This window comes from Octopus sinensis, linkage group LG11 (assembly GCF_006345805.1).
Source record: "Octopus sinensis linkage group LG11, ASM634580v1, whole genome shotgun sequence".
NCBI classification, from domain to species: domain Eukaryota; kingdom Metazoa; phylum Mollusca; class Cephalopoda; order Octopoda; family Octopodidae; genus Octopus; species Octopus sinensis.
In genome coordinates, this window is record NC_043007.1 from 60349686 (window position 1) to 60364563 (window position 14878).

Genomic DNA, 14878 nt, shown 5'->3' on the forward strand with positions numbered 1-14878 from the left:
TATTATTATGTTTTTAATAATGAACATCCTTTAATGTATAGAGACAATGATTTCAATCTTGCATATTTCATATCAGTAGCTGTTAAGTTTAACGAGAGCTTCTCAAAACATTTTACTTGAAACACCCTCATAACAAAATTTTATTTCCATATCACCTTTCCACCCACTCACCCACCTCAAAAATAAATTATAATCATATATTATATTCTGAAACATAACCAATTTACTAATCTTTTTTACAAATTACACAGGAAAAGAATCAGTCTACTATAAATGCAGAAATACCTTTAATGTTTGAATTATTTTTTAATTGGAAGGATGTGTTTAATGGACACAGAGATCTTCAATATTAGGTTGTAGCTTTGTGAGTTTGTGCCACATATTGTATGTTCAAAGTGCTCCTGCATTTGATGAGTAAATAATGTACATGATTAAATCTAGATTCCACCATATACATGCTTAGAAAAGTTTGTAAAGTGGGTTTCACAGATGTGCAAGCTCAGAATATTTTGCTTGGAAAGTTCTTTTCAAGAGGACCCTCTAGGTTTTTATTCACTTCCAGTGGTCTATATGAACCACTCTGAGAAGCCTTGAGTTAAACTGTACAAGCATCTCTTCCAAGAAAAGCAACTTTTGGTCCATGAAAACTAAATTGTGACTAAGATCCTGCTTCCTAACATTTCTTACTATATTTCAGTTTTGAGATTTATGAAAAGTTTTTACATGAACATAATAATAATAATAATAATCCTTTCTACTGAAAGTACAAGGCCTGAAACTTGGGGTAGAGAACTAGTCGGATACATTAACCGCAGTGTTTCACTGGTACTTAATTTATCAACCCCAAAAGGATGAAAGGCAATGTCAACCTCAGTGGAATTTGAACTCAGAACGTCAAGGCTGACGAAATGATGAAGTCCCTCCTAATCAGAATATTAGATGACATAAAACAATCTAACACAAATAATGCAATTGTCAGACATCTTACATTTATTATCAACTTAAGTTTCAAGTCAACAAACATGCCCATTATTTTTATATGCAAAGTCATTAAATGAATGGACTCAATTTGCTCAGTCTTACAATGTATATCGTAATGAAAAGTTTGTGTGTGTGTGTTCCATTCATTACTTTTTAGTCGCCATTAATAATATGATCTTTATTTTTTTTGTCTATAGCTGAGGAAGATGTACATGAATCTTCTGATGAAGCTGGATGGATAGAAGGTTTAGCAATCTTAGTAGCTGTCATTGTAGTTGTATTAGTCACTGCCTTTAATGATTGGCGAAAAGAAAAACAATTCAGGGGATTACAAAGTAAAATTGAACATGAACACAAGTTTAGTACAATACGTGCTGCCGAAGTGATTGAGATTCCTGTTGGTGAACTTGTTGTGGGAGATATCTGCCTTGTTAAATATGGTAAGTTCACTTTTTATTTATTTTCATCCATCTCTATCACATCAAATATTCACTTTAAAAAATAACATATACTTTATATTTTCTTTCTTTTCTCTTTTTTTTTTCTAGTTTCCAAGTAATTTAATTTAGTTTCTAATTAAATCTTTTGTTTAATAGTTTTAGTTTTTATGTTAATCATTATTTTTAAAAGTGGATAACATGTAAAATTTCCATTTTTTTGTTTACATTTTAAATCACTCAAAATTCTAGTTCTAATTTAATAACTATGCTTTTCATATGTCAAATCATAAATACTTACTTCAATTCTTGTAAATATCCTTTACAAATCTTGTCCTTCATATTTGGAATTGTTCAGTCAGCAATAGAACCAAAATAATACTTCTCAAAGCTTGCATTGAAGCAGTTCTGTTCTGCAGCAGCAAAGGTTGGACCTTTACATAAACACAAAACAAAAGTCACAAATGCAGAACATGGCACTCTTTTACAATTTGTTGCTCAAAGAACAAATAGTGAATGGATAAATACAAGAGAGCAGACTTTCTCAGCTGATAACATTTTATGCTAAAAAATATTGATTTTGACTGGGCTTGCTTGGAGATGACCAAATATTCATATGAGATTGACTACTTTCTATAATCACACAATTAAAGATACATCATCATCATTGTTTTAACATCCACTTTTCCATGTTTACATGGGTCAGATAGAGTTTATTGGAGTAGATTTTCTACAGTTAGATACCCTTCCTGTTGCCAAGCCTCATCTGTTTCCAAGCAAGGTAATGTTTTTGCAGAATATTGGAAATGAATGGCACTGCTTGTCTGGCAGTAACACTCATTTACAACTATCATGTTATGTCAAGGCAAGCAGATGCAAGCATAAGCACACTTACCCATACATATACATGCATATATAAATATATGATTGGTTCCTTTCAGTTTCCATCTACCAAATCCTCTCACAAAGCTTTCCTTAAGCCAGGGCTATAGCAGATGACACTTGCCCAAAGAGCCATGCTGTGGGACTGAACTCAAAACCATGTGGTTGGGAAGCAAACTTCTTAACCACGCTGTCATACATGCACCTAAACCATACCTGTGCAACTTAGAGTATTACAATGTTCGAAAGTGCTTTGCAAAAGACAGATTTTCCAAGTTAATAACAGTCTAACCAGATGAAGTATAAAATTTAGTGAAGTTGCCATGGATAGGGATCAATGGTCAAAGTACAGGGTGGGGCAAAGAGGACAGACGTTTTTGAAAAATTCACAAAATCATTAACTTTAGCTGCAAACAAATTTTATTGACATCAACATGTTTGTACTGAATTAGCATTTATCAAAATCAAGTGTGGAAAACAACATCCATCAAAAGGTGTCCATTTTCATTGATGCATTTCTGAAGGCCATCTTGGAAGTTGGCTTCCACTCTCTCCAGCATTATTCTGTTGATTTGGGTGACATTGCTCTCTCAGATTTTCAAGACCCAATAACAACAGTTCTGTTGATTCACCATGCCATTGAGATGGAAATGAGCTTCATGCGTTAACAAAATGAGGTTGTCATTTGCCTCAAAAATTACTTTCATCTGACATGCAAAGTTAAGCCACTGTGCATAGTCCCATGTTTCAACTGTTGCCCAATGACCAATTTGTACAAGTAAAAATGCAAGTCTTCATGCAAAATACACTTTGCCGATCAATTACCGATGCCAAGTTCAGTGGAATGCCTCCAAGCAGAGCAAGTCAGACTCCATTATCAAAGTTTGTCTGACATATTCCACATTTTCCAGGGTCTGTACCATTCATAAGGTTTTGTTACAAGTGGGAACAGCCTAATTTCGGTGAATGTTGAAGTGGCACTAAAACTCACACTCAACTGCTGTGACAGACTCGTTATTCTTTATGTAACTGTTGTAGGCAAACACACAATGCTCTATCATTCACAGTGCCATGGCTTCACCTGAAAATAAAAAAAGTGCTAAGACTCCACAGACCAAATGGCACCTGTCAGACATGTGTCCCTCTCCCTGGGGCTGAGTGATAGCCATTTCAAAAACGTCCATCCTCTCTGCCCCCAGCCTGTAAATAGGCCAGTGTTGAATGCACAGTAACTGTTACATCATAGACTACTCTTTATGCACATGGGAGAAATATGGAGTAAAATATGTCAAAATTGTGCATTTGTTGTATATGACAGAAAATCTTATATTCCACAATTATTTTTTTTCCTTCTTACTATCTCCACTAGCTGATGATTTGCTGAATTATTTACCTACCAAAGACCTTGTCTTATGTCAGATAGTGATACTGTTCCTTCTTTAGGTAGTTTAAAAAGGAACCTATTGCTTGTTTCAAACTGTCAGTTATATGGCATTTCTTGTAGCTTTTCCAAACAATCATGTAGTCTTTCATATGGTTAATTTCAAACAATCATACAGTCTCACATGTAGCTTATTTCAGTCAGTTGTGCAATCTTTAATGTAGCTTATTTCAAATAGTGAGTTGTGCTATTTTACATAAAGTAGCAATCAGTTATACAGTCTTTCAGGGTGCTTGATTTAATCAGCTGTGATGTCTTTTAGGTAGAATTTTGCTATAAATGAAGAATGTAAACAATATTTTATTATAATCATTTTATAATTTATCTAATTAACCTAACATTTAATCCAGCCCAAATATTCTACCTGTTTTATGCTCAAACTTATCAGATCTGGCCTCTCACATGTACCCTGCAATGTCATTCTAAAAATAAATAATCACCTCATCAAAATATCAAGGCTACAAGATAATACATAATTAATTCAAAACAATGCTAGTAAATAAGCATTACATTTGACAGAGTAACCTGAATGCTAGTGTTAAACTGGTTTCTTGTCAGAAGTACTTCACATATCGAATTATACTTCCAGTGATATATCGTAAACAGAAATGTTATATTTGTTCTTGTAGAGTTTTTTTTTTAAGTCCAATTAATATTATTCAAATTGAATTAAAAATAAAAGATCATTCTGAGCTTCAGGCAGTTCAATGTTTAACTCTAAATATTAAAAAAAAAAATTACATGTAAAATAATTTACAAATACACCTTTAATGGGATAATTAGATTATAAAATGTTATTTTTTATTCTTTCAATGATAACTGAACTTCCAAATTTCTCCCTATTTCAACTTTGCATGAATTTTGTTTTATTTTCTGTTTTTTTTAATCTGTGTAACCTTTTCCACATGAGTTTTTTTTTGTTTTTGTAGAAATATATTTTTACTGTGTTGTACTGATGTTGAATTTATTTAGTACATGTTCTATATGGCTATATACATATGTGCACATAATGGAGTAAATCGTGACAGACTCCTTGTCTTTGTTGAGATATCCCTTTCTCATTGCAAAGCCAGAAATCTTGCTCTTGCTTGTTTCTGGACTACTTGGCTTTGTTGGTGGAAGTCTTAGAAAGGTTTTGTATAAGCTTCAAATTTCAGCTCAGGCATTACTGATAGCCATTACCTTTAAAAAGGATAAAGACCCCCTTTGGCCATGAATGACCATGGGATTGCACCTAGAAAGTTCCCCTCCAAGGTACAAGTCTAGGCAAGTTTGTTTACAGAAGACCAGCAGTCACCCATGCATACCAGCTTCCCCTCTCCATGCTACCAGTGTTATCCAAGGGAAAGGCAAAGGTTGATACAGCTTGGCACCAGTCACATCGCAACTTATTTCTAGAGCTGAGTAAGCTGGAGCAACATGAAATAAAGTGTCTTGCTCAAGAACACAACACACAGCCTGGTCAAAGAATCAAACTCACTACCTCATGATGTGTGAGCCAGACACTCTGACCATTGAGCCATGCAAAGATGATTTTTCAGTGATGGTCATACTCCTTTTTTGAGTTGATAGCCACCCATGTATGTATATATATGTGTGTGTGTGTGTGTGTGTGTGTGTGTAATGTCTTCTGAGAATATTAGATGATTTACTTGTGAAAGTGGCCCCTTCTAACTAAAATACCAGCATTTTTTTTTTCTTATTTAATTACTATTTATATAGAAATTAGTTATATCCATATAGTTATCACAACAACTCAGAAGTCAGATCTCCTGCATATTACCTACTAATTAATAATTTCCTTTGCACATTTTGAACCCAAACCCTACATGTTTTTTTTTTTACCACCTTCTTTATAGTAGTTACCCATTGGAATAGTTTTGATTTTGTTGCATATCTTTTAATCATCATGGCATCACTGACATACCATTCTTAGGGACATATATCAAATTGTGAATATTTTTGTGTAATTTTCTTCTTAATAATAAAAATCATATTAAATTGACACTTGTATAAATATTTCTGTCTCTCGGATTCTTTGAGAGTTATGTGTACATATGTAATCAAGTATAGATGAATAGATAAATGTCTTTATACACTGTCTCTGTTCATCAATTGCTGCAATTATTAGATATAATGTTTTGATATTTGTAACAGCTGCAAAATAATTTATAATCTTGTAAATTTTTCCTCCTGGCAAGTTTTATTTCTAAACTGATGCATTTTTGTAAGTTTCTTTTATAGCACAAATACACAATCATTATAAACATGAAGAACATAGTTTTGTACCCAGCTGTTTCTACTTGTAAGGAAGACAGTTAAAACCTTCAAAAATCATTTCGAATGTTATGCCTTACAATTTCTAAAGATCTTTCAACAACTTCACATTACCACTCCCAAAACAAGGCTTCATCTTCAGAACCAGAAAATACTTCAGCTCTAGCTTAAGTAGGATTCATATTGGAATACTGCTCACATATATTATTGGATAGTTCTGCTTGTATACACACATACATTAGTCATTAGCTTGCAAACATACTGTTTTTTTAAATATTTTTTTTCCTTTCTACCTTTGTTGTTAAATACTACCATTTTCTTTTTCAAATCCATTGCAAGAATTTTGTTGTAGTTATAGGCATGAAATCTTTTGGTGTAAAGTGGCAAACGCACACAGTTTCTGTCTACCAAATTTCATTCAAATGGTTTTGGTTGACCCAATATAGTAGCAAGCAGAATTAAACTCATAACCACTGGGTTGCAAAGTAAACTTCTTAATCATATCACTGTGGCTGTACTCTATGTCTGGTGAAGTGTAACAAGTGGTATTCTTTTCTCTGCCTTGATGTTAAGATATAACAAACATTTCATAAAAATACAAGAAATTTGCCAATTTATAAATTAAAGAGAGGAACTAGATGACAGAGAACCAAGGTATGTGGTGCATTGCTGTTTTCAAAAAGACCTGCTCACCACAACAGAGTTAAGGTCCTAAAACCAAGGTGCTATATAAAAAGCACATGTGTGAGTGCTGGTGCCACATAAAATGCACTGGTGCTGGTGCCGCATAAAAGCACCCAGTACACTCTGTAAAGTGATTGGTGTTAGGAAGGGTATCCAACCATAGAAACCAAACCAAAACAGGCTATGGAACCTGATGCAGCCCCTGGCCTTGCCAGTTCCTGTCAAACTGTCCAATAATTGCCAGAATGGAAAACAGACATTAAATGATGATGATGATGATGATGAACTAATAGGAGATTGGTTGCTTTGCATTCAGAAAAGCACAGTCATGGCTATGTGGCAAGAAGCTTGCTTCCCAACCACGTGGTTCCAAGTTCAATCTCACTGCGTGGTACCTTGGGCAAATGTCTTCTACTATAGCCTCAGGCCTTGTGAGTGGCTTTGGTAGATAGAAACTGTTTGTCCCGGTGTGTTTATGTCCCTTTAACTTAGGAGTTCAGCCTAAGGGACCAATAGAACGAGTACTAGACTTAGATAAGTACTAGGGTCGATTTGTTCGACTAAAACCCTTCAAGGTATTGCCCTAGCATGGTCACAGTCAATTGATAGAAACAGGATAAAAGATCCTTGATGATGTTATGTAAAGAGAATGTTGTGATAGACTGTTAACTAAAGTTTAATAACAGTCTCCAGGAGTATTGGAAATATTCTTAAAGAGTGTGTATAGTGGTGCTTAGTGTTTAGATTATGCTATGCCCCCCGCTTTTTTTTTTCTCTTAAAGATTAGGGAGTAGTAGTAGAGCTTGGAAGTTATATAGTGTGCATGTATATACACAAATATATATATATATATATTGTTGGAGAGAGCTATTGATTTGTTAATTTGAGAATATACCATTGTAGAATCAATGGCGCTATATGTATAGGAGAATAGTATGTCTACAAGAAGTTACTTTAATAAGATTTCTGTAGATTAGGGTTTGTCGGTGGGAGTATTTGAAGATTGCTTGGGGGCCTTAGATGCTTAGTCTAACAGGTTCAGTGCCACATTCTGTGGCTTGAGATTGTCTTTTGTTTAATCTTCTGGTTGATTTCTACTATTAAAGAGACTGTTCATTGTAGGATTAGATGTATGAGTTTGAAAAGTGTTTCTTGGTTGCTTGTTAGACAATGTTACTACAGAGTATTATTAATATGGTATGGCTGTTGTTCAAAATGGCTCTACAGAGTTGTGGTTAATTTTGTGATGTTGTTTTAATATAAATGAAGACCATTTCTGAATTTTTTATTATTTCATATTTTGTCTATTTCTTTGTTTAGTTGCTTAAGGTTTGTTTTATTTTTATAGTATGTAGCCCTGCTTTGTTTTAAGAGACAATTTAGTTTATATTGTTGGGATTGTTACACTGTCTCTGTAATTGTTTTATTAAATGCTTTCTTCTGTAATATCAAGGTTGGTAATTGTAGAATTCATAACAACTAATTTACTTTCAGTCTATTGGTTTCAAGGTTGGGCATGGATGAAGTCTTGTAATTAATGAACAGGCTTTTTCTTTCATGCATTAATCTGTTAAGATGATGATTGATATATAGTCTAAAGCTATTTCAGTGATTGTTTTCCATACAAAGAATAAGTTTGTTGCCCAAGAACTGATATCATAGTGAAAAGTATGGCATAGAGTTTAGTTGGGGTACTATTGTACCCCAAGCAGACACATAGAATATGATTGCATCTCTTGCATTATTATTATTATTATTATTATTATGCTGTCCAGTTTTCAGGTTTTGTTTAATTTATGTAATTGTATTTTTGGTCTATTTAGTTAAGGTTGATGGAGTGTGTGTGTGTGTGTGTGTGTTTGAAAAATATATGCATGTGTGATGATGATGAGTTTAGATCAGTTTACTAGTGTAGCAATGTGAAGTCACTGTATCAATATAGAGTACAGAGATAAACAAACTTGGTTAGTATATGGTCTTTAACAAGTCCTGAATGAAAACCAAGAAATCTCAGCAATAAAGACCAGCAAAATCATCTTACACACAACATTACAAGTATGAATATATTTGAATTAAGCAAGAAACTCGTGACATTCAAGGTTCATAACAATAACTATTAACTAACTTTTGGTTAAAAATGACTAAGGAATATAAATTCTTTAATACTCAAAATACCAACATTAGTATCAAAAACCTAGAGAGAAACTGTTGTAAGCTTTACATTCTGGCAAAGTACTCTATGTGAGCTGTAAAACTTTTGTTGTTATTTTTCATTGATTGGTTTTTCATATCCTGCTTGTGTAGATAACTTCTCAGAGCTAGTCCTGAGTAAATTAACTTGTATGTTCAGTTTTTCTCAAGTAGCAGTTATAAATACTTAGGTAATATATTCACTTAGTGTAGATGTAACAGGTATTCTGGAATGTCTCCTATTCTTTTGTTCTAAATCTTCCATTCCTCTCTCCAGCTAAAATAGAAGAGTTATTTGTAATGGATAACTATATAACATAGATAACTTTAAACTGTGTTAGTCAATATTTCATGCATTAAACCGGAAAATTTTGTCAAAATGCAAAAGAATACCTATTTTGAAAGAGGAACCATGAACAGAGTTACAATCAAATTATAATACTAATAATAGAAAATTCCTTACATTTTACTACCTCATCAAAATCCTAAACTGGACTTAATTTTAAACTTAAATTTGTAGTGCCTGATATCCAAAATCTCCCAACATCTCTCCAGAGTTGTTACTAAAGACTTTCCACAGACACACATAGATAGGACATTGTTATTACTCCACTGCATAAATTATACGCCATTTCTGCTCATCATAACAAATGTACTTTAGCCTGAACATTATTTCCCTGTACCCTCTCTACCAGCTCAGTTATGTTAACAATGTTATTTACGATTCCATTTTAAGTGGCTGGATTGACATTGCATTTGAGATTATCAGGCTCAAGTATTGGTTTCAGCACTCAGTAAAGTATTTTCTTTTACCAGATGATTTGGTAACACCTTTTATCTCTTCAGTTCAAAACATGTTAAATTCTAAAATTAAACTCTACCAAATATGTATAATTTATAATATCTCTAAAGTCCTAGTTAGCTTGTCACCAAGTGATCCCTATCATCTTTTGAAACTTAATTTACAAGGAAAGGCTTAGTGCTTTGTTTTAGTACAAAGCAATTTTTACCACTTAGTCTTGTAACTCTTCACTGATATAAATTTGTTAATTGTTTCTATAGGGTAAAAAGAAGCATTTGATTAATGGTTGCTTTTATTCTGTTGAACCTAAGTCAGTCCAGTGATGAATGATTCATTCCTACAATTTAGTTGTGTTGGCAGAATGTAAGCAATGGTATCCAACAGCTCCAATAGAGCTGGTTGACTACAATTATATAATGTACCACAATGACTATGCTAAACTATTGATCATATTGGTGATGAGTTCAAACCCAAATTATTGCTAATTTGCTTATACATTACTATTCTATCTTGCCTGAGTGATAAATTGATAACGTATGTTGCATTCCAACTTAATCAAAGGTCATCCAACTGTAAAAAGTAATTGCTACAACAAAAACCATTCTACAATTTGAGCATGAAAAACCGGCATAATTCTTTTAATTGCTTTAACAGACTTTCACAATCAACAAATTCAGTGTTTGATTCTGGTTTTAGTTACATTAAGTAGATGAGTCAAATATCTCCCATGATAATACACTAGTTTGTTGTTGATATTTCTTCTTGCAGGTAGAAATATCAGTCAGTACTGCAAATCAATAAATCCCATGTTAATTTTACAGTGAGGTTGCTACTTGCATAAATAAATTACACAGCTCTGCATTACTTAATTTCAACTAGATAGACTTAGTGATTGCAAATTGTGTATCTTTTCCTCAACCCCAGTGCAGTGATGTTATATGAACTACTAACCACAGGAATTGCCCGTTATTGGTACATTTGGAAATGGATATAAAATTGCATCTGTGACTGATACAAAAGTACATAAATGTTTATTTCACAGTGTACCTGGCTTATAACATGTACTTTTATTTCAATATTTAGTAGTTAGTGTTAAGGGGTTTCAACTACCTAAATCTCAGCTATATAAACATGAGACATTCATATACAATAATATATGTTTATTAGCAATAATAACTAAAACATTATAAATAAACAGAAAAATAAATCAGTGAGAAGAGAAACAAATACACATGTCTCATAACACCTCAGCACATTTCCTTTCTACCACCAATTTTTTACTCTTTTGATTGTTTTTCTTGCTTTATACTTTCATCAGTAAAGGCATACATTCACAGTTCTAGCTTGTTAAAACCACATAGCTTAAACCAGCTAAAGAATAAATAGTCAGACAGTTACTTGTTGCACTCACTCAGAAAATATTAAGTTCTGTTCCCAACCACATAGTTTCAGGTTCAGTCCCACTACACAGTACTTTGGGTATGTTTTTTTTTTGGTTTTTTTTTTTTGTACCGTGGCTCTGGCCCAACCAAAGCTTTGAATGAGATTGGAAGATGAAAATTGGAAACGTGTGTGTGTGTGCACATGCATATAAAAATATGCTTGCACTTATTAGTTGATATTGACTATTTATATTTTAATCACATATTGATAGCAAATGCGAAAGATCTGCAGTAAATAAAGTAAAAATAGTCATGTCTACTCTCTCTCTCGTGTGTGTATAAGAGAAGAGGAGAGCAAGCAAGAGAGAGGAAAAGATGGTAGAAATTGTTCCATCACCTGCATGATTCAAACACCTAAAGAATTCAATCTCCAGGCATCCTCTTCTCTGTGTGATGTACTAAGTGAATAACATTACAAGAAATAGCACTACGTTCATCAGCAAGGAAATCCAAATGTTCTCAGATATTTGGATTTTTTTAATGTAAATTCTAAGACTGTGCTAACCACTACACCAAAGTGACAACCCAACATTGATTGACCAAATTAAGAGTCTTAACCTAAGTAGCTAAGATTACATATATCTTTCAATTTTGGTGGATTTGGTATGGAGGAAAGTGTTGTGTCCCTGGCCATAACAGACCCTCTGAGACCTATGAGATCAATGTGTTTAACATTCCACATGAACAGTTACAACTCTGTTGAGAAAATCTGTGCAGGGAGCTCAAGAAAGTTGATGTTTTATTGGAAGGATTGTGATGGTTGGTATGGAACTGAGAAGTTGGAGATCTATATACTTGGGTGTATGATTCATGGAGATATATGATCTTACTTAAATGTTTTGTGTACACCAGCAAAACCATATTGTACAAAATTTACCATAGGATGCAATAAAGGCCAATTCATAAATTTGTAATCATTAGTCATAAACATTATAGATGAGAAACATGGATGAAACGCTTGTCTTTTTGATATACCTGATAATTATTGTGACTAGAAAACAACACTTGTTAATATAAAAACAATTAGATATAAACAGTTAACATTTGAAAGTAGTTTTAGCATGCTTAACTGATGGTACAAAACTTGAACTAATGGCAATATTTTTACAAACATTTAAACAGAAAGTAAATGTTCCCAAGTGGAGTTACTATTCAAAGTGATGGATGAACAAAACATTATCACATATTTGGCTGGATAAAAGGACCAGGGTCTCTTCTTTAGTCAAAATCATTACTTACATGGTACCAGTCCCATTTACAATTGTGTGAATCTGTAAAGATTAAATTTCAGGAAAATAAAACCATGCAGATAATGATTCTTGAAGGTTGTCCATCATTTCTATACTGGTTATATGTTTCAATGAATAAGCCATTTAAGATACATATAAGTCATGGAAACCTGGTACATGGAAACAAGAAACTAACAAAGTAGATGGTACTACAAAATGTCTTGGTATTGTTGTAAAATGAGTGAAGAAGGCATGGGAAAGTATTCCAAATGAAATAGTGATGAAATCTTTTACATTGTGGAATTTCCAGTGCAATGGTTGGAACAGAAGCAGAACTGCTGTAGAAGTAACTTTTAAGACAACAGAACAAGCACATACCTAACCTACATGACAGATGGGAATTATTATAAAACTGATGTTCACTTTTGATGTTGATGATGATAACAACATTATTATATGTTCAAGAATGGCAGTGATGACAAGTTTTAAGCTTTGGTAACAATGATTAACTATAGATTGTCCCAAATAATTCTATGGATTCATGAAACCATCTCTGGGTGATGCAAATGTATTTTTAAAATTCATTCATAAACAATTCACAAATGTTTATCTCATTCTTGCATGGTGTCATAAATTTAAATATACATGCCTTCCACACGTGTAAACACATGCACAGTTCTATATCTGCTGTCTGTAAGTTTAATATTTATTAGAGCTGCATCTATTATCAATCAATCGGAGGTGGCAGGTACTGCTAAGTCTATTCTAGGCATAGATCTCAGAAACACATTGTTGTAGTAGCTAGGTTTTCAGAACAATATTGGCAATGATTAGAATTATATCAGCTAAATGTGTTTAAACATAACCAAAGTGTTAACAGTATTCATGAGAAGCAATATGAGATCTATGTACAGGTCAATAGCTGAAGTCAAAATATAAACATAAAGATACTAACTCTAATAATTCATATAGTAATTTTTTTTACAACAGATATTTATTTATTCTTTGTGTACACTGATAACTTTCTCGCAATTACTTCAAACCATGCCTACTCCTATGTGGACTATACACCTTTCACTCCTCTTCATCCTTCTATACACAGGTGTATAAATTAAAGTGCAAGAGTTATCTACACTGCATGTGGGTTACATGCAGCATAGATAACTTTCATCACACATACATTATTCTTATGAATATTCTGCAATTTTAGATTCATTTGCCAGAACAGTCACAACACACTGCTCTACTCACATATCTGCAACAATATAATTGCCATTCATATCTATTTAAAAATACATCCAAATGAAAGAGACGTCTTCACTCAACAAGCTACAACCTTTGTATCCACTCCCTTTTTGTTTCCTCTGAACTATCCTAAACCTACTTAATATACTTGCACTTCATTCTTTTATCATTCCTCCTCATAAAATTTATCTAATTCTTCATCTTCAAATCTGCAATCTTTTGATGCTTGCTTCCCTATCAATATCCCATAGTTGAATTCCATATATATCAGCCTCACTAATTTTGGCAATCGTTTATATGAACACTGCTGCCCATCTGACTAACAAAAAAATTATGTTATAGTTTATCTCTTTGTTTCTTAACACTAAATAATTTGTATCATTTTTACAGGTGATTTGCTTCCCTCTGATGGTGTCCTTATACAGTGCAATGATTTAAAAATAGATGAAAGCTCGCTGACTGGTGAATCAGACCATGTGAAAAAGAGTGTAGAGTGTGATCCTATTCTCTTATCTGGTGAGTTTTCTTTTTATAAACCATTTTCTAATTTCATTACATCAGTCTCCATTATGATGGGTTCTGAAATTTAAAATGAAAAGATTTTTTCCTAATGGTATTATGTATGATGTTTTGCACTCAACTACATAATGGAAGTTATTTTGACTGCATCAAGCTTCAGTATCCTGCAGTTTTTATCACTAAAAATTTATATCATGCCATAAAAAATATGAGTCCTCCTTTATCTGGCTAATTCTTATCAAAGGTTTTTATCTATATCTTAGCATTTTATAAGGTGAAACATTTTGCTTTCAAGGTTCAGATAATTTCTGATGTTGCCTTAATTCTTCTTAAAATTACTTTGTAGTAAATCTATAATACTGTATGGTTTTATATTTTGACAGTATACAAACATTATAATTATTTGTAATCTGTAACTACAAGTTCACTTTCATTTTATATATATATATTTAGTGATATATATGAGAATTCCATGCATTAATTTAAAAGTGCAGCTTTGAAACTAGAGTTTAACTATCTAAATATTTTGTTTAAAAAAAGAAATGTAGTTCAGCCATTAACCCTTTTGTTACCATATTTCTGTCAACATATGCTGTCTTTGTTTCAATTAATTTTTAAAATGAGGTATTTAGTAAAATAACTTTCTTGTTATTAAGCTTGGATCTGGAACAAATTAGCATAAAATTTTTATAGAAAATTATAATTTAGACAACTTTAAAACAGTAAGTTTATGTCATAGAACCTGGAGC

General features: G+C 32.7%; 1 protein-coding gene across 19 annotated transcripts in view; it reads left to right on the top strand.

The window, feature by feature from the left end:
• The window catches only part of LOC115216989 (plasma membrane calcium-transporting ATPase 2), a 330524-nt gene that overhangs the window by 198283 nt on the left and 117363 nt on the right, over positions 1-14878 (top strand). For all 19 annotated transcript variants that reach the window (XM_036507543.1, XM_036507544.1, XM_036507526.1 and 16 more), the window contains 2 exons: positions 1179-1421; positions 14001-14126. In XM_036507543.1, coding sequence (XP_036363436.1) covers positions 1179-1421; positions 14001-14126 — 369 coding nt within the window. The remainder of the gene's footprint in view (positions 1-1178; positions 1422-14000; positions 14127-14878) is intronic.